The sequence below is a fragment of the Paroedura picta genome, chromosome 2 (assembly GCF_049243985.1).
Source record: "Paroedura picta isolate Pp20150507F chromosome 2, Ppicta_v3.0, whole genome shotgun sequence".
Taxonomy (NCBI): domain Eukaryota; kingdom Metazoa; phylum Chordata; class Lepidosauria; order Squamata; family Gekkonidae; genus Paroedura; species Paroedura picta.
This window is the reverse complement of record NC_135370.1, coordinates 33,982,948-34,002,646: the sequence shown is the minus strand read 5'-3', so window position 1 is coordinate 34,002,646 and position 19,699 is coordinate 33,982,948. Positions and strand designations below refer to the sequence as shown.

At 46.1% G+C, this 19,699-nt stretch overlaps 1 protein-coding gene across 3 annotated transcripts in view; it reads right to left on the bottom strand.

Moving 5' to 3' along the window:
* Positions 1-19,699, bottom strand: part of CHN1 (chimerin 1) — a 161,454-nt gene that overhangs the window by 30,695 nt on the left and 111,060 nt on the right. For all 3 annotated transcript variants that reach the window (XM_077319660.1, XM_077319659.1, XM_077319661.1), the window contains one exon: positions 15,953-16,030. In XM_077319660.1, coding sequence (XP_077175775.1) covers positions 15,953-16,030 — 78 coding nt within the window. The remainder of the gene's footprint in view (positions 1-15,952; positions 16,031-19,699) is intronic.

Below are 19,699 nucleotides of genomic sequence, written 5' to 3'. Positions count from 1 at the left end.
CGTACCAAAGTAGCAGAGGAATACGGGGGTGGATTGCATCCCACACAATCCCACCTTCCTGCAAAATAAAAATGAATGCCCCGGTCTGCCCCACGGTGCAGCAAAGCGCCATGAAGCCAACCGGGGCATTCTTTGTCCCCTCTGGGTCACCGTAGGGCAGGGAGGAGCCAGGACTGGCTCTTCTCTGTCCACATGGGCTTGCTGCGGGAGAAGCCCTGTTAACCCCCACAGTGGCTAAGGGAATGCGGATTCTCCTGCATACCCTTAGCCCAGGACATCTGAGGGCCTGATCCGCGGCAGGCCCGGGATTTGCCATATGACCGCCCTCTCGGCTTTTTTTGTCTTTGCAGAAATTGGTCCTGCACAAGAGGAGAGCCTCTTGTGGCGCAGAGTGGTAAGGCAGCAATATGCTGTCTGAATCAGTCTGCCCATGAGGCTGGGAGTTCGATCCCAGCAGCCGGCTCAGGGTTGACTCAGCCTTCCATCCTTCCAAGGTCGGTAAAATGAGTACCCAGCTTGCTGCTGGGGGGTAAACGGTAATGACTGGGGAAGGCACTGGCAAACCACCCCGTATTGAGTCTGCTATGAAAACGCTGGAGGGTGTCACCCCAAGGGTCAGACATGACTCGGTGCTTGCACAGGGGATACCTTTACCTTTACCTTAGAATTGGTCCTGGAGAATCAGGCCTCTTTGAACATGCTTATATACTTTTGAACTATCTGCCCATCCTTAGGAGGCTAACTGATTGCCAATGAAAATGGACTCTCCATGCCCTTTCTACAGCTAAAAGACTCATACAGCAATAAGAGCCAACCTCCAGGAAATCAACGGATTGAAGACCTTAGAACTCTTATCTAGGGATACCAGCCTCCAGGTGGGACCTGGGGAACCCCTGGAATTACAGCTTATCTCCAGACTATAGAGATCACTTCCCTTGGAGAAAATGGATGCTTGGAACAGACTTTTTCAACCTTTTGATCATGGAGGAACTCCTGAAATATTTTTCTGGTTTTGAGGAACCTCGGAAGTGGTGACACACCCCTCCAGAGAAGTGGGTGCGGAAGTAAGATATGGGAGCCAACCAACCAATCATTTACCATTTTCATTGTGCAGAAAGAGACAAGGCCTACAGAGCAACAGGGGAAGTGTGTTCCAGTCATGTCTAGTGATGTCAGCAGTCCAATCTTCTGGGAAAAGCCACAACCACTGGGTAACTCTAGCATAACCCCAGGATAGCCTGGAGTCCTGGTTGGGAATTCCTGCTTTGGAGGGTGGACTCTGTGGCATTTTACCTTGTCCTTCCCAGGCTTTATCCCTAAATCTCTTGGTGGTTCCCAGCCTGGATCTGGCAGCCCAACTCTCCATCTCCTTTTGGTGGCCAGGGGCAACCTAACGAAAGGTAAAGGTAAAGGTATCCCCTGTGCAAGCACCGAGTCATGTCTGACCCTTGGGGTGATGCCCTCTAGCGTTTTCATGGCAGACTCAATATGGGGTGGTTTGCCAGTGCCTTCCCCAGTCATTACTGTTTACCCCCCAGCAAGCTGGGTACTCATTTTACCGACCTCGGAAGGATGAAAGGCTGAGTCAACCTTGAGCCGGCTGCTGGGATCGAACTCCCAGCCTCATGGGCAAAGCTTTCAGACGGCTGCCTTACCACTCTGCGCCACAAGAGGCTCAACCTAACTATCAATGTTTAAATGCATGGCATGTAGACATCAATTGCGTATGTTATGAGACACATGGAAAGTGCTTATAGAAACGTATGTGTAGATCTGTCACTGCTGCTTTTATATTTTTTTTCCACTGCTTCATGAGTATCTTTTTCTTTTAAAACTTTATTTAGTGGTTGGACTTTTTTTAAGGACAGGGAGAATCCTAGGGAATCAAACCTTGAGAGGAGAAAAACTCTATATACATGCTGTGAATCACCACAAGTTTTAATAAATCAACAACATGGATTGTTCCAACATTTGGGACACAGAGAAATAAGATGTAATGAGATTCAAAGTGTGAGACAAGAACAAGGACAAAGGCAGGAAGAAGGCAAATTGCCTCCAGACCAGACTGATCAGGGATTCTGGATTTGTTGGGGAAGGGGCATCATCTGGACTTGGATTTGGGGTCACTGTGTGTGGGCAGGTAGTTGTGAATTTCCTGCATTCTGCAGGGGGCTGGACTAGATGACCCTGGAAGTCCCTTACAGCTCTATAATTCTACGACCCTATGAAAAGATGGCTTTTAGAATCAAATTCTTTTCTTGTGGAACATAAACCAACAGATCCAAAACTTGTGCACACTCCCATTTCCAGGGGTACAGTTGCAATATTTAGAGCTTAACCCCTGATCCCTTTCCAGCAAACTAATTTGGTGCTTCTGAAAAAAGATATTTGGCATTCCTTTCACTGTATACCTGAACATTCCTGTGGAACAAGACAATTAATTTCCTTACTTCTCCCCCTCAAAATCCAGTATTCATTGTATTCATTATAAGATGTGAGAGCACAGTTGTTTTAGTATTTGCCCACAGAGCAAATTCCATTAATTCCCAAAGTAAAGAGTCACATTTCTAAATTACACATTATGAAAAGCTAGTTACTGTACGTTATTATATACTTTTTTAAAATAAAAAAACCCCACAGCTCTCCCTACGAAAAGGCGTTCCTTTGCCGCCATCTTTAAATAAACAGCCAACAATATATTTATTTCCATCTATTATTAATGTATAAATCATATATAATGATCCAACCCTAATGCATAAATGTGAAGGGAAAATCCTAAGCTTTGAAAAGGGCAGGATGCAGCTTCAAAGCCCCTGGCCCACAAATCACTTGTGGAATAGTCCCACTGAAGCCAATCAGACTTCTCTGGAGTAAATACTTTTCATACCCCTGTCATAAACACAAAGATGGATGGGGCCTTATCAAGTTCTCCCTTGCAGTTAGATAGGAAGCTTTTTTATTAGCATATGTCAGTATCGCCAGCCTTAGGAGACACCCCTTGCCTATATTTCTGTGTTCTTCATATTTGACTGTGGGGCTTTGGAAATTAATAATGTGGTTACTAGGGAAGGCAGCCTGATTTATCCAGAGCAAGGCACAGAGGGCCTTGGATGAAACCTCAGCTCAGTTTCTCCCTTCCGTGCCTGAGTATATGGCCATGATTATAAGGGAGAAACAGCCTAATCATATGCCATAGTTCACCAAGATGGGAGAGTACATAAGAGGCTTGAGGCTCATTTGTGGGAAGCTAATTAAAGGAGAAAGAGTGCCCAGATGAGCAATGAGACATGCAGATTACAGAAGGAAAGAAAGTATTCTTATCTTACTATTCTGACGCAAACGATTTTGAACAGATCAAATCCAATCCACTATTTAGCGACTGCTGGTTTTCAAGTCCTCCTCTACAAGGGAACACTGGACGAGGGTTTTCTTTTTTGAAACAATAAATTCACATGGCCTATTAAGAGGGAGGACGAATAACTTTCTATCTGATCAGACCAAATTTAACACTGCAAGAAAGTATGTTCTAAGGACTCCAGGTGACCAGATCCGCCTTTACAAACTCTGTCCGAATACGCTGTCCCTTCAAAGCAGCATTCTGGTATAGCTGAAGAATTTAACTGAGCAAGCATGAATACTCTTCTATAATGAGGGGTTTTAAATAGCTTAGGTTAGCAAAGGAGCAGAGAATTCAGAAGAATGCTGGTGAACATACATGTCCTGCCCTGAAAAGGCTCTTATTCTGTCCTGATTCAATACTGAGAGCTTTATTTGTTTCCTTTATCTGCTAAGCAGATTACAGAAGGAAAAGATGCAAGCAGGAGGGAAGGTGAACCCACACCAGACAGGTTAAAATATGAGAGATTGTCAGGTTCAAGGATGTCTGCTGTGGAGAGTTCAGCAAAGAGTTCCAATGGGATCCATGAAGCACAACAATAAAAATGATCCAAGCGTATGGCAAAACATTAATAAAGTTCAATATTCAAAAGTCAGTCTGCGTCTTTTGTTGTAGTGCCAAAATTACCAACACCAAAAGGAGGCTCCGGATTAAACGCTCGCTTTCAACGTAACAACACAATCATCAGTGGTAAACCTTTTACAATGTTATATAAGATGTACGCCTCTCATTTTCCAATGATGCTCACACTTTTAGTAGCAATAAGGCATACAGCTTACACGGATGCAGGAGACCCTTCCCTAGGTAAATCGGGAGTTGTTACGTTGGAAGCAAGAGATTAATCCGGAGCCTCATTTTGGCGTTAGCAATTTTGGCACTACAATAAAAGACACAGACTGATGTTTGAATATTGAACTTTATTCATATTTTGCCATACTTTCGGATCTCTTTTCTTGTTGTGCTCTCTGCTACAGAAGCTTCCCGCGATTCTACTGAACCTTGATTTATGGCCACTCAGCGAAGAAGAAGAAGAAGAAGAAGAAGAAGAAGAAGAAGAGTTGGTTCTTATATGCCGCTTTTCCCTACCCGAAGGAGGCTCAAAGCGGCTTACAGTCGCCTTCCCTTTCCTCTCCCCGCAACAGACACCCTGTGGGGTGGGTGAGGCTGAGAGAGCGCTGATATCACTGCTCGGTCAGAACAGCTTTATCAGTGCCGTGGCGAGCCCAAGGTCACCCAGCTGGTTGCATGTGGGGGAAGTCCAGAATCGAACCCGGCATGCCAGATTAGAAGTCCGCACTCCTAACCACTACACCAAACTGGCTCTCGAGGGAGAGGCACTCACCAAATGCTCAGACCTACTGTTATCACTCCACCTTTTATCTTGCTGATCCTGGGCACTGAAATCTCAATTTCAAATGGGGACTATATTTCTCACAAACCTTTTATTGGAGGCAGTAGCAAGCGGGGTAGGAATGAACAAGAACGGGGCCTGTTCAACACGTACTTGCTCTGATCGCTGACCTCCACTCCTCCCCGATTCTCCATTGCATACGCATAGAAGTGTTTTGTGCCAGTGGCTGTACCAGTATCTACACAACCCACCCCCTTTATGTTGCCTTGCTCAAGCCCAGTTGTAAAGTAAAGGTGGAATCTCTGGGCCAGGAAAGGGGAGATGCCCTTGAAATGTCTAAAGGGGATGGGGGAAGCTCCCTCAGCAGTCCCCACTTTAAGCCAAACTGGATTTAGTTTAAATAGAGAAACTTTGGGAAACCCAAAAGACATCTCATGTGGAAGTTCCCCTTTAATCTGTCCCCCCCCCCTTAATTTCATGTAGGGAAAAATCCAGGTAGGTTTAGAAGCCACCCAAATCTAGAGCCACCAAAAAGAGTAGAAAGCGAGAGACCGCCAGCTCCCTACAACCTCACTGGGATTTGCACAGGAGTTTTTAATCACACCTTCTTGAATTGGTGTTTGTATTTTATCAGATAAATGTTTCCATCAGTTACCAACACATGCAGAGAGAATGCAATGCAATTTCCTCTGAGGCTGTAAGAAAAGCCTTGACAGAGCCGCTGATTAAATGACTCTATGTACACAGGCAATGACCATAGCCGCCCAAATATGTCCAAGAGGCAAACAAAAACACTCTCCTACTGTTAGACCCCTTAAAGATTATTGTTTTAAGCTTCTGTTTTATGAGCACTGCCAGGCATAAGTTCCTCCTTCAGCTGCTCAGATAAGATTGTCTCCTTTAAAAATTTTGCATCCTTTATGTACTGCATCTTGTTTAAAAAAAGAGACATGAGATGATACATTTTTACTTTTATATGCACTACAGAACAAGCAGCATCAATACTGTACTTCCTAGGACTGCCAAGGTTGTCAGAATCTCTGGTTGGCATGGGACTAAAACCAGAGTGGAACTGCTTCTGCTTACGGAAGACTCTGTGACGGGTGCACATTTCTTTAAAAACCCGGTGGAATTGCACTCTTGGAAACTCCACAGGGAACATGAACAGACTCCACGATGGTCCCTGAACATAGCAAAAATGCTGAAGATGTGTGTGTGTGTGTGGGGGGGGGGGGAAATGTCAAACTGTATCTGAACAGAAAGTGGTGATAGATGAAGAAATTTTAAAATAAACCGAGGGAAACTGACTGTTAAACTGCAGGAAAAACCAGTGCATAATCGGTCCTGGTTAGGCAAAGAGCTACGGCAGAGAGGAAGGGGGGATTCAGAATAAGAACTGAAGATTTCTGGGATCATTGAGGGACCAGTGATCTCCTTGAGGGCGGGAAGGTTTTGGGCTAGTGGGCTAGCCTGTCTCAGGTGGAGCGGTGGCAGAGATGTCAAGGGCAGAATGCGGAGTGGCAATGTGGAGCAGAAGGTGGGTGGGCAGAAATTTCTAGCAGCCTGTTCAAAGCATATTAAAAATGCCGGGAGGCCATCCAAGATCTGTCATCACTCTGCAGCGGGTCAGCTGTTTGGTGGGAAGCTCAACTTCCTGCCAAAAGCGCCCCTCCCTTTCTTCTAAAGCTTAGTTGAAGCTGCAAATAATTGGAAAGTTAATTAACTAAAGGTTCTGTTTAAATTTGAATCACAATTTTTAATGCTTATTCTTTGTTTTACGAGGTTCTCTCTCTTAACGCTTAAAACATGAACAGAAGACTTTTCTGTAGTTCGGAAAGCAAACATTATTTCCATTTCATAGATGAGGGAGGGAAAAAAATTGAGAAGGGGTGGAATGAAAAGAACACTTAGGAAACTGTTGACATTAATGGGATTAGCATATTCATAGCAGAGGCTGTGCTATCCGAATAGCTTAAGGGGACGGCATGTTTATTTGAGCAGCCTGAAGGAGACACTGAAAAGGTTTTGATAAACGCAGATAACCGGGAGCTGCAGTTGTATAGAAAAAGCCTAATAAACTGGACTTAAAAATCTGGTTGCCCAGGAGATCTGAGCAAAGGTCTAAAACAACAGAAATTCTTGAGTAGCTGTTTTTTTTTTCATTTACTATAACAAAGTTCAGTTCAAGGAAATAAAGGTTGGTTTGTGATGGACTTGAGGCTAGCTAACTGCGTGGCTAACATAATTTCTCTTGCCCTCACATGGTATGTCAAGACCTTGGTATGTCAAGAGCAATGTCTTCCATTGACTCTGATTCATCATGATGTCAGAACATTGGAATCTGAACATTGGAACCTGAACAAACCTGAACATTGGAACCTGAACAAACTGAAGCCAGCTTCTGTTGTAATAACTGGGGTTCTAGGTTTAAACCAGGAGTTCAGAATCCCAGTTATCAGGGGGGAAATATCCTATTTCATAATGCACTCCAACCTGGATGGCTAAGATAGCCTACTATCAGATCTCCGGAGCTACTTGGATGGGAAGCAATTCCAGGGCTGCCACACTGAGGCAGGAAGTGGCAAATCACATCTTTATGTCTCTTACCTTGAAAACTCTATGGGTCATCATGAGTCTACTTAAGAAGAGTTGGTTTTATATGCTGCTTTTTTCTACCAGAAGGAGTCTCAAAGCAGCTTACAATTGCCTTCCCTTTCCTCTCCCCGCAACAGACGCCCTGTGAGGGAGGTGAGGCTGAGAGAGCCCTGATATTACTGAAGGAGAAGAGTTGGTTCTTATATGCCGCTTTTCTCTACCCGAAGGAGGCTCAAAGCAGCTTACAATTGCCTCCCCTTTCCTCTCCCCACAACAGACAACCTGTGAGGGAGGGGAGGCTGAAAGAGCTCTGACAGCTCTGTGAGAACAGAACTATCAGGACTGTGACTAGCCCAAGGTCATGCAGCTGGCTGCATGTGGAGGAGTAGGGAATCAAACCCGGTCCGCCAGATTAGAAGTCACCGCTCTTAACCACTACACCAAGCTGGCACTTCACACAGAGTTCCCTTAATGTGCTCAGATTAGGGCATCACAACTGACTGGAGTTAAAGGCTGCTCTCTTCAGTTTGTTGCGCTACAGGAAGGAAGGAAGGAAGGAAGGAAGGAAGGAAGGAAGGAAGGAAGGAAGGAAGGAAGGAAGGAAGGAAGGAAGGAAGGAAGGAAGGAAGGAAGGAAGGAAGTGATGAAGAAGAATAAAAGCAGAAAACTATAAGGAGTCTCAAAAGGCTTCCCTTCCTCTTGTCACAACACTCGCCTTGCAAGGCAGGTAGCACAGAGAGAGTTCTGAGAGAGAATGTGCCTGGCCCGAGGTCACCCAGAAGGCTTCAAGTAGAGGAGCAGGGAATAAAACCTGGTGCTCCAAATTAGAGTCTGCCGCTTTTAATAACTACACCATGTTGTACACGAGGTAAGGAAGCACCACAAGCTCCGGTTTGCTTGTGCCGTCTGAGCAGAGCCCAACATAGATCCATTCTCTGTTCTTGTAGTTTAGACAGCGAGGCTGGGGTGGTGCAAAGTACTGAATCAGCCTTGGATCGAGACCAGCAGCCTTGTTAAGGACTTCAGAGGACACTGGGGACATTTGGCTTTGGGCACCTCAACATCCTTCACTGCTGTATATAAATAGTCTGTTTATCAGCATTAGAACAGCACAGCCCCGAATACTGAGTAGCTCAACATTCCTTTCATCCCTCACTCATTCCCTATCGGAAATTTGGCCGCGTCTTGTTCACTTCCCCGTATTGCGTGGTGATGCTGTCAGTGGAAATGTGAAGGAGCGGAAATTGTGTTCCGGTGAGGCTGCAAACAAATCAGTGCAGGAAGTGGAAGACAAAAGAACAGCACCTTGATCAGGCTTTCTTAACCAGGGTTTCATGAAACCCTAGGGTTTCTTGATGGCCCTGGAAGGGTTTCCCAACTGGATGGGAGTTAATTAATTTTCAATACATTTTTTTAATTTGTTAAACATTCGGTAGGTGATTTGACCATAGATGGTCATGTCGATCCACCCTCCCCTCCCAAGATGGCCAATGATGGGCCTGGAGAAGGTGGGAAGGGGAGGGGTCCCAGGTGGGCATGTGCATACCTATGCTTCCCAGCCACATTCCACATGATCGTGCCATTTCTGCGGTTTCTCAATGCCTGGAGAATGTTTCAGGGGTTTCTCAAGGGGAAAAAAATTTGAAAAAGGCTGGTCTTGCTGTTGTGTGTATACACACTTTAAACAAATGTACAACAGATCTTGCGCCCATCTTAGTACAGGATAGAGAGAGCTTGGTGTAGTGGTTAAGACTATCTGGCGAGCTGGGTTTGATTGCCTGCTCCTCCACATGCAGCCAGCACTGATAAAGCTGTTCTGACTGGGCAGTGATATCAGGGCTCTCTCTGCTTCACCTCCCTCACAGGATGCCTGTTGTGGGGAGAAGAAAGGGAAAGCGATTGTAAGCCGCTCTGAGACTCCTTTGGGTGAAGAAAAGCAGTATATAAAAACCAACTCTTCTTCTTCTGGAAAGCATGATTAGGACTCATACCCTACTAAATCTACTGAAGTCAATGCCCTTTGAAAGCCTGTAACCCTAGTTAGCAGGCTTCTTAGAAGGGCAATGGAACCCTGATAGGTCAAAAGAACACCGCCAGAAGTAGATAATGGAAGGAACTTGCTTGGCTATGATGCTGTAGCTAATTTTCTTTTTTTGTAGGGGGTGGGAGCTGCTGACGATAAGAGACTGTGACACGCTATATCAAGTCCTTGAGGCAAGTGCCTGCGCTGCCTCATTAGAGTCCCTCTACACTTCATCACGCAGCAAGCTTCTCAGCTCCTCCGGCCACACACGTGTAAAGGCAGGAGACTCACCAGCAGCAATGTGTCAAAGCGAGATTTGTCTGGAAACAATACAGGGAGGCCCCCGTTAATAGGGGGGGAAGGCCTATCTTAATAGCTCTAAACATTCCGGAGTACAGAGAAAGCGACGTGGCACGTTATTTTGACATTGTGCGTAGACGAAATGCTTACAACGGAGAAAAATGCACAGTGCTTAAGCTGGTTCCCCAGATTAATTAAAGCATGCATGCATGCACATTGCACACGTGCAAACCAGGGCTTGCAAAGAGACAGAGGAGCCTTTGCGTGGTAATTGCCTGGAGAAACAAATCACCCTAATGTGTAGGTAGACAAATAGGTTGAATTCAGTGGGGGGTTTTGGGGGGGGCGGAGGGCTGTAGCCACAGGTGGGCATGGTGAGGCAGGCAATGCCTGTCCTTCAATATGTCCTGCCCGCCTTCCAGGACCCCAGCCCCAGCCCCCACCTCCTGCCAAGGGCCACTCAGCAGGGAAGGTAAAGGAAGCCAGCGGGACAGAAGCCCTGGGAAGGTCAGTGGACGGGTTGTGCAGGCACAGCTCTACGAAGGAGGAGCCTGATGGAGGCCACTGGAGAGAGGGAGGGTGTCTGGCTCCCACCAACACCACCTGCATCCTGGAATCACAGAGCCTGGCGTGTTTTCTGCACAGTGAGGCTGTCAAAGGACAGGGTTGTGCTAAAGCAAATTGTCTCTCTCTTACCTCCCCTCCCTCCCTCTCTGCCTGGTGCCCACAGCTGCCGACTCCTGGACTGGTGATGGCTGCCTTAGTAGTGCCTGCCGGGCACCCAAGTAAGGTGCTTGGTCTGCTGGGCAGTGACGGAGAGACAGGTGAAGGGTGGGCCTGACCCTATGAGTCTATGTGGGTTACTGCCCACCCACCCTTGGGAGCTTCTCTTCCATGCTCTGTAGCCACGCTGGACCTCATCCTCACGGCCTGGCCTCAACCACACCCCCAAGAAAGGGCTATTATGGCCAGGTGAAACGGCAAGTTATTGTTTGCCTTCACCCCACTGTAACAAAAGCATCCTGAGAGTTCTCCATCCCTCATCAGGAGGTTGGTAACACCAAGTTCCCTTACTGCCCCCTTGACAAAACATTTGCCCTTCTGACAAAAAGATTTCTGGCTACGGGCCTGCTTTAACGGGACATGCAAGGCTGCATTTGTTTGGTCACCGTGCAATGGCGTAAGGACATTTAAAAAATGATTCTGCCAGTGCAAAGTTTAACGAGCGCATTCACTTTCCCTGCACAGGGTGGCCTTCCAGAGCTAGTCACTCCCCCCTTGTGCAAGACGCAGAACCTTTCATGAGCAGAAAGAGGTCTGCATTCTGTGCAAGTGGAAAGGGAAGTACGGACCCTGTCTGCAGACTTGGTCTTGTTCCTCTGCTGACTACTGCCCTTAAGATCAAGTGGGCCAACTTCCTTCGAGCTCTGTTGGGCACCTGACCTTTTATGAGATTATGAGCAACTATCAACACAGGAATTAACTCTCTAAAGGAAGTTAAATTTGGAGTGAAGCTATGGTTCCCGCTTATGTGTTGGGAAATTCTTGGGAGATTTGGGAGGGATAAAGACTGGGGAGGGCGAGCTTAGGGATCTGGGAGAGGTGTAATGCCATACGCTCTACCTTCTAAGGCAGCCATTATCTCCAGGGGACTAACATCCGTCTTCTGGTGATTTCAGGAGATCTCCAACAACTACCTGGAGGCTGGCAATTCTAGGTGAAGCATGAACTTGGACCTTTACCCATGTTACTGCTGAAAGAAATTCCAAACTCTCATTACTGAGAACAACTGTTCCCAATAAATGCTGCTCTACACAGCATCAGGCCAAGAGCTATAGATGAAAAAAGATGCATTAATTCCTGATCTTCAGTAAGGAGCCTAGGCGTGACTGTTCCTAGTTTTCTTCTGCCTCAATGATGGTATTCAATTGCTGGAGAGGACAGAGGAGTAGTCAAGGACAATCAGCAAGGCTGATCCTGTCCTAAGAAAACACTACATAATGTATTTTAAAAATTATTTATAAAGGTAACTCTTTTATTTCTTAAATTTCTATTCCACCCTGTCTCGGGTAACTCTGGGTGGATTACAACATATTTAAAATTTCATACAAACATAAAAACCATCTGAAAACTAATTTACAATCAAATTCCAGAATAAGTTAATTTTAATATTGGCCATGAAAATCCCAGACTAAGATGTACATTTCCCAAAACAATCGGTAGGCGGATGCAGATGCTGGGGGAGAGGTCTAGGACAGGGATAGTCAACCTGTGGTCCTCCAGATGTCCGTGGACTACAATTCCCATGATCCCCTGACAGCATTTGCTGGCAGGGACTTATGGGAATTGTAGTCCATGAACATCTGGAGGACCACAGGTTGACTACCTCTGGTCTAGGAGACTCAATGTTAGCTCTTATGAAGCCTCAACATGACTTTGAGCTTATCCTGTGCCTCCTGTGCCTAGACTGCTTCCCTACCAAGCACAATCATTGCTTGCCACTTCTGATGGGCATTGTGATTGTCAGAATTATTGCAGGTAACTTAAAAACAAGCAAATCATGCCCACTAATTACTAAGTTTCCTCTCTAGGGTTGGCATTCCCCCCTGGCTGCTGGTCATGGAATCGCAGAATAACATAGTTGGAAGGGACCTCTTGGGTCATCAAGTCCAGGGGTAGTCAACCTGTGGTCCTCCAGGTGTTCATGGACTACAATTCCTATGAGGCCCTGCCGGCATTTGCTGGCAGGGGCTCATGGGAATTGTAGTCCATGAACATCTGGAGGACCACAGGTTGACTACCCCTGCCCAGCCCCCTGCACTAAGCAGGACTCTCACAACCCTATCGCTCATCCTCTGTAACCTGCCACCCCCTTGAGCCTTCACAGAATCAGCCTCTCTGTCAGATGGCTATCCAGCCTCTGTTTAAAAATTTCCAAAGATGGAGAACCCACCACCTCCTGAGGAAGCCTGTTCCACTGAGAAACCGCTCTAACTGTCAGGAACTTCTTCCGGATGTTTAGACGGAATTTCTTTTGAGTTAATTTCATCCCATTGGTACTGGTCTGTCCCTCCGGGGCAAGAGAGAACAACTCTGCTCCATACTCTATATGGTTAAGAGTTGCCAGTTTGAGTTTGGGGGAATGCTGGAGATTTGAAGGTGGAGCCTGGGGAGGGCAGGAACAATGGTGAACAAGGCCATTGAGTCCACCCACCAAAGTATCCATCTTCTTCATGGGGACTGATCCCTGTCATCTGGAGATGAGCTGTAATTCCGGGGGATCCCCACAACCCACCTGGCGGCCGACATCCCTATTCCCCTATACAGTTAATTTCACTTCTAATGCAACTTCAGCAAAGCCTGGGGCTTCCTCTCATCTCCATAGGAATTCTGGGAACTGTAGTTCTACAACAGGAAACTTTCTGCATTGACAGTTCCTATGGTTCTTCGTGGAGAATGATGGGCTACCAGTAAACCAGTTTCAAACCAGCTTAACTTTGCAGTGTATATATGCTTATTACGCTGAAGCCTGGATCCTGTCCTATAGCTATGGTGGGAATACCACTGGGTTAGAGTATCATTAAGCCCTTTGCAATGCTAAAATCCCAAAACATAAAATCAAATCATTTTCTTTAAAAACCATCTTATCAGGGAGTCTAATGTAAACAAGGTTTGAATTATCACAGCAAGTAATGGGAAATTTGCATTATTTAATAGGGTGACTCCTGTTTTATTTATGTTTGAACTTCCCTGTTTGCTTTTAATTTTCTGGCTGCTCTTAATTTTTCTTTAACACTCTGGGGAACACAGGGTTTCTGTGCTCTTAAAGCTACAGTAATAAATAAACTTAATAAATGTTCTATTGATCAGGGACATCTTTTTCCACTGTGAGAGCCAGTGTGGTGTAGTGGTTAAAAGTGCTGGACTAGAGTCTGGTAGACCCAGGTTCAAATCCCTAATGCCTTGTGACCTTGGGCCAGTTACCCTCTCTCAGCCAAAAAATGGAGGGGAGGAGAATGATGTAAGCTGATTTTGGTCCCTATTGGGGGAAAGGGTGTGTGTGGGGGGGGGGGAGGGGGGTTACAAGTAAATTAAATTAACAGAGTGGTGCACTTGGCCTCAACCAGAGCCAGGACCTTTTCAGCCCTGGCTCCAGTCTAGTGAAATGAGTTCCTGGCAAGTCCCAGAGAGCTTGCACTTTTCCACAGGCATTTGGTTGAGGCCAAGGACCACCATCACCATGGTTGCCCCCCCCCCCCCACCAACCCCCCTCCCATCCTCCGTTTTGTGCCTGGTCGACCAACTGCAACCATCTTATCCCCAGGCACATAGGGAGAGCATGAGCAACGTGTATAGATTGTTCTGATGTATGTTAAAACCTAACGTATTGTGTAAGCCAGCCCGAGAACGCAAGGAGAGGGGCAGCCTAGAAATCAGAATATAAGTAAATAAATAAAAAATATTACAGATAATTTAATGGTTTTGGTAGCACCTTTCATGTGTCAGGTGAAAGCTTATTCTTGTTTCCAGTCTCTGAACTGTATCCCCCTGTCCCAAATCTGCCAAAAGCTATTGCTGGATCATCATTCAAACTGATGTAAGCTTTTTTAAAGGGGGTGGTGGGTAATTCCTTAGCTGACTTTTGGGTTGCCGGGGATACGCACAAGAAACCTGAGTTCATCACACTATCTCAGCCTAACCTACCTCGCAAGTTTATGAGGAGGGTCAAATCGAGGAGGGGAAACTAATGTATATCACCCTGAGCACCTTGGAAGAAGTGCAGAATAAAAATGTATTAAGCAAAACAATAAAAACAGACAATTGCATAAATGAAAACAGTGTGATTCTAAAAACATTAATCTGCCAGGAGGTTTCTGGGATGAAATCTGAAAATGATACTGTCTGGTTGCAAACTGTGCATACTTTAGCCTGCGATCCTATGCATATTTCTAAATCATCTTGAAATGAGTGGGACGTACCTCTGAGTACCGCTCAACACTGGGATGCATGTTCACTGCAAATTAATGCAATGTGAACCTAAGCGAGCATGGCATTTCAACTACATGTGTGTGAGAGAGAGCTCGATAACTAAAAGGACCTAAATGGATGAAAGCCAAGTGAACAGTACTGGAAGACAATTAAAAAAGATACAGGGCATTTTGGGCAAGTTTTCCCCCCTCTCTCTCCACAACACTGGGAGAATGAGCCGAGTTTAAAATACTTCCAAGGCATGGTCTATGATCTACTAAGTGACACGCAACTTGAAACTGGAGTTCACCCACGTCTCTGGTCCAGAGCCTCATATACACTCAGGTGTCCTGTACACAATGAGTCCCAAGACATTTCAGCAGAAAGAGATTAGGTGCATATCCATTTCAACCCAGGAGGTGGAGCTCTATATGTGTCCAGGAGCTTAAGAACCTAGAAGGCATTCCTGGATCGGCACACTTAAGTAGGAGCGTGGGCTGTATTTTTACCCTTGACCACTGTGACAGCAACTTTTTAGAACACAAACTCATGCCCTGCGGTGTGCCAGTTTCTTTCTCTCTCTTTGTGTGTGAGCAATAGGTGATCATTCTGCTTACAAAACCATAATTCAAATCACACTCTTTTAATTAGATGTGTGGAAGAAACTTGTCTAGAAACTGTTTTGAACACACTGCACAAGTATATAATTTGTACCCGGCACCCCAAGAGATAATGGGAAAGAGCGTTCTTTTAAAATTTATCAGGCAGTAATTAGAGGTTGCTTAAAAATGGAAACCACCTCCCCCAGGAAAACAAAAACAGGGTGTGAATAAAGAGATGCAGATGCAGCGACTTTAAGAACTCTGTGGGAAGACAGATCCTTTTCATCATGGCCCATTCATTAATGGAGCAAATGAAAAACTAGAAAGCAAGAGAAATGTGGACCATCTGCTTTCTCCAGATGCGACTGAGCACGCTGCTGGCATCTGATGCTATTTAACAGCGCTAAACAGGGATAAGATCTGTTTAATGTTCTGAGCAAAGATTGGGAGAGGGGAATCCTCGGGTACGATAATTCAGTTAAAACGATTCCCCGACACTTTTGTATACACGCAGCGCTGGTTGTGACAACTCATCTCCAATGGTCCCTTTTCAAGGTGTTTAAATTAATTTAAGCATGCAAAGTATGACTTTACTCAACCGGTGCTAATTGGATTCTCCCACCCGGCTGCCACTTCTCAAATAATACAGTGCATGCCTCCAACAAATGTCAAATATCTCACAACGGCATGTCTAATGTAGCAGATGACCGCCTTACCTTGAAACTGTGAACCTTCTCATACTTTGGGATGTGTTCATTTTCCTTCAGAGTGGCTCTCCTGACGAGCGATGTCAGCTGCGAATAAGCAAAGAGTTTAAGAGGTTTCCAGATAATCGCAGACGACTTTTGAAAGCCCAGCCGCATTCCCAAAGCGGCCATCAATAAATCTCTTTGACGGCTCTCCTGCTTCGAGTTGTGAACGGCAGATCTATTAGCTTTCTGCCCTGACCAAGACTCTCTGGATGGCATTTCGGATGGAGAGAGGGAGAGACAAACGCTGCACTTCTATCAAATTGATTCCCCCCCCTCCCCACTATTCCAAAAAAAATAATAAAAGCTTAAACTGAGCTGCAGAAGAGCATCGCTGTGAAATTGCTGTCGCTGTTACTATTGTGCAGGAGGAACTGCACAGCTTCTTTTCCACTTCTGTTTCTTTTTTTAAAAACCTCTCTCAAGGTTAATCTGGAAAACTTATGGGTCTGGATGTGAAGGAGAAGGGGAACCACTGCTGACGAAAGAATGCCCAGGATGTCTTCGTCCACTTAGAAACCGATGCTCCAGATGTCAAGGAAGCAGTTCTCTGGGCTCTATGCTCCCCTGTTCCCAACCATATTGATGAAGATTTTGTATCAAAAGACACTCACAGACTGAATATAATCAGTTTCCAGTTAATAGGTACCCTGCTAACCTCAGTCTAGCAAGAAGAGAAAGGAGGGGTGGGCGACAGCAGGCAGCGAAGAATCGGATTGGTTACACTGAGAGGGCACGTAGCCAATGGGAAGCCAGCAATAGAATTTAAGTGCTGTGCTGCTCGACACACTCATCCCTCCCACGTGAGATTTTCTTGCTGGCTCAAGAGAAAGAGGGGGGGAAAAAATCAGCGTGAAGATAATGAGCGATGAATGAGTCATGCATGCATCGTAGCAAAATGGCTTCTCTGCCACTTAGAAAAAAGCTAAGGAGATTGCAAGACATTTCCCAGCGCTGAAACTGAAGAACAAAACAGGGGAAACCTCCTACTATACAGACAATTCACATGAAAACTAATTTTATTGCTTAACACTTTTCGCAACAGCGATGGCCCTCTCCAGTAGGTTTCTGCCAATTCTCTGGCTGTAAATAAAGCAGATGAATAGCCATTCCTAGTCCTTCTGCATAGATCAACATGCAGTTCAATGGTCTATGTGATTTTTGCAATCTGTTTCCTCCAGGCTGCCATCTCTCTCTCGCTCTCTCTTTCTCTCTGTCTCAACCTATTCCAGTTGCCTCAAAATGAATCACTGAGAAGGCATAATGCTCTCAAGTTAAAAGTGCTCTCTTCTTAAACCTTTGCTTCTCAAACCTAAACTTATGCAGAAATTGCAACATACTGGTTAAGGAGCAATAGTTTCCTCAACTGGTCAGAGCGACCAGGTTCGACAATTTCCAGATGGAGCCTCGATTTCCAGAAATCCAGTTTATCTCCATACGATAGAAATCAGTTCTCCTGAAGAAAACAGCTGCTGCTGACGGCAGATGGTGGCATTATACCCCACTGAGGTCTCTCCCCTCCCCAGGCTCCACTACCCCAAATTTCCAGGGGTTTCCCAATCCGTCCCCCCAAGATCTCATGATTCAGAACAGTCTGCTAAGCTCCCAGAGGTGCTGTTCTGTTCTGAAACAGATTTATGCACAAGATATCAAAGCTAATAGTTACATTCTCCAAAACAACTTTGAGATAAATGAATATATGTATTCTTGAGATAAAAGAATCTATATATATTCTTACACACACCCTCCTTAGGCTGTAGAAAACAAGCTGTCCACAATCTCTTGCGGTATAGTGTTTGGGAGCGGTGTAATGGTACAGTGCTTAAGAGCTAGCTACCACTTAAGCGACCTGACTGTCCCCAGAAAGCAAAAAGCGGTGGAACTGTGGGTCAAACTTCTCTGATTATTTCTATTGCATTGACTGAGGAAGTGTGCATGCACACGAAAGCTTACAGCTAGAACAGACCAAAACTTTGTTGGTCTTAAAGGAAACATTGGACTCAAATTTTCTTCTTAATGAACCATAACGGTAAGGCGCCCATTTGTAGATTGGCCATAGTGATAACAGCTGCAGCAGAGGCCGTCAGATCCAAGAGGTGTTGAAAGTTTCTAAACGAAACTTTTACCATAAAAAGTGATTCACCATAGCTTCTATAACAGTGGTTCTCAACCTTCCTAATGCCGCGACCCTTTAATACAGTGGCTCATGTTGTGGTGACCCCCAACCATGAAATTATACCGAAACTGACCAATGGCACGAAGATCCATTGTTCATGATTGTATATAAATTGTATATAAATTGGCGGGTGTCTTCAGGAAGAGCAGCAAGAGTGGCGTACCTCCCCCTGCGGCCAAGCTGCTCGCCCTGCCGCAACCCCTTTGAGAGGGTCGTTCGACCCCCAAAGGGGCCCCGACCCCCAGGGTGGAAACCACTGTTCCATATCTCTCGCACTGTCCATTGGTTAAAAAAACCTTACCCTCAATCAAGAAGAAGAGCTGTTTTTTTGTTCTCTGCTTTTTATTACCTTTATAGGAGTCTCAAAACAGCTTACGATAGCTTACCCTTCCTCTCCCAACAACAGACACCCTCTGAGGTTGAGAGAGCTCTGACAACTGTGACTGGCCCGAGGTCATCCAGCTGGCTGCATATGGTAGAGTGGGGAATCAAACCCGGTTCTCCAGATTAGAGACCTCTGCATTACACCATGCTGGCTCAAAGCCAACAAGCTATCAATAAATTGTACTTCTTGGGATAGGAACCAGGCAGTTCACAAGGAGGCGTTTCTTTGTGAAAACCCCACCCACGGTCCCTGTGTCACCAAGTACTGCCCACCCACTTCTTAACAACTACCCCCAATGCATTTTGATACTCCCTTTTAGTAAGACAAATATAATATCATCGCCCAAACATCGTCGTATGTATACCAATAAAGCCTTACAATCAGGGCTGCACCAATCAGGATCCATCCCAAAGTCAACCAATGACAGACTGTTACCAAACCAATAGCAAATCTTTCCCACTGACATCAGTTATATTTGGGTGCAGGCTCGTTTCTCGTAGGTGGCTTCCAAGCAAAAAACATCTTTTTCCAACATTGGTATTATGCAATGACAAGGCCGTAAATAATAGACTGATACCCTACATCAGTGGTCCCCAACCTTTTTTTGGCTGGGGACCGGCAGGGCGATGGCCACGGCCGCGCAGCGCGCATGCGTGGCCACGGCCGGGCTGCGCATGTGCACACACACGCGCTGCGCAGCCGAAATCGCGCATACGCAGCACTTTGCCGTGCGTGCGCAATTTCGGCCGCGCAGCACGCATGTGCGCATGCGCAGCCGGGCCACGCATGCGCGATGCGCGGCACTGCCCTTATTCCCTCTCCCCGCCCTCCCGCAGTAAGAAGCTTCCCGGGCCGCAGGCTTGCGGCCTGGGAAGTTTTTTACTGCGGGGGGGGGGCGGGGAGAGGGAACCACGGCCCGGCGCCCTGGCCTTCGCGGCCTGGCACCGGGCTGCGGACCGCAGCTTGGGGACCACTGCCCTACATAATTTCTTTGAAGGGCAGGGTATGGACTTGATGGAGACCTGGGTGCTAGAGGGTGAGATGATTATCCCGAAAGATGCTCAGATCCTCAGTCCCCTACTAATCCCGGATTAAAGGTTGGGGGGGGGGAGGAGGGTTCTGATACTTTTCCCCTTTAGGGCACACCCCATTC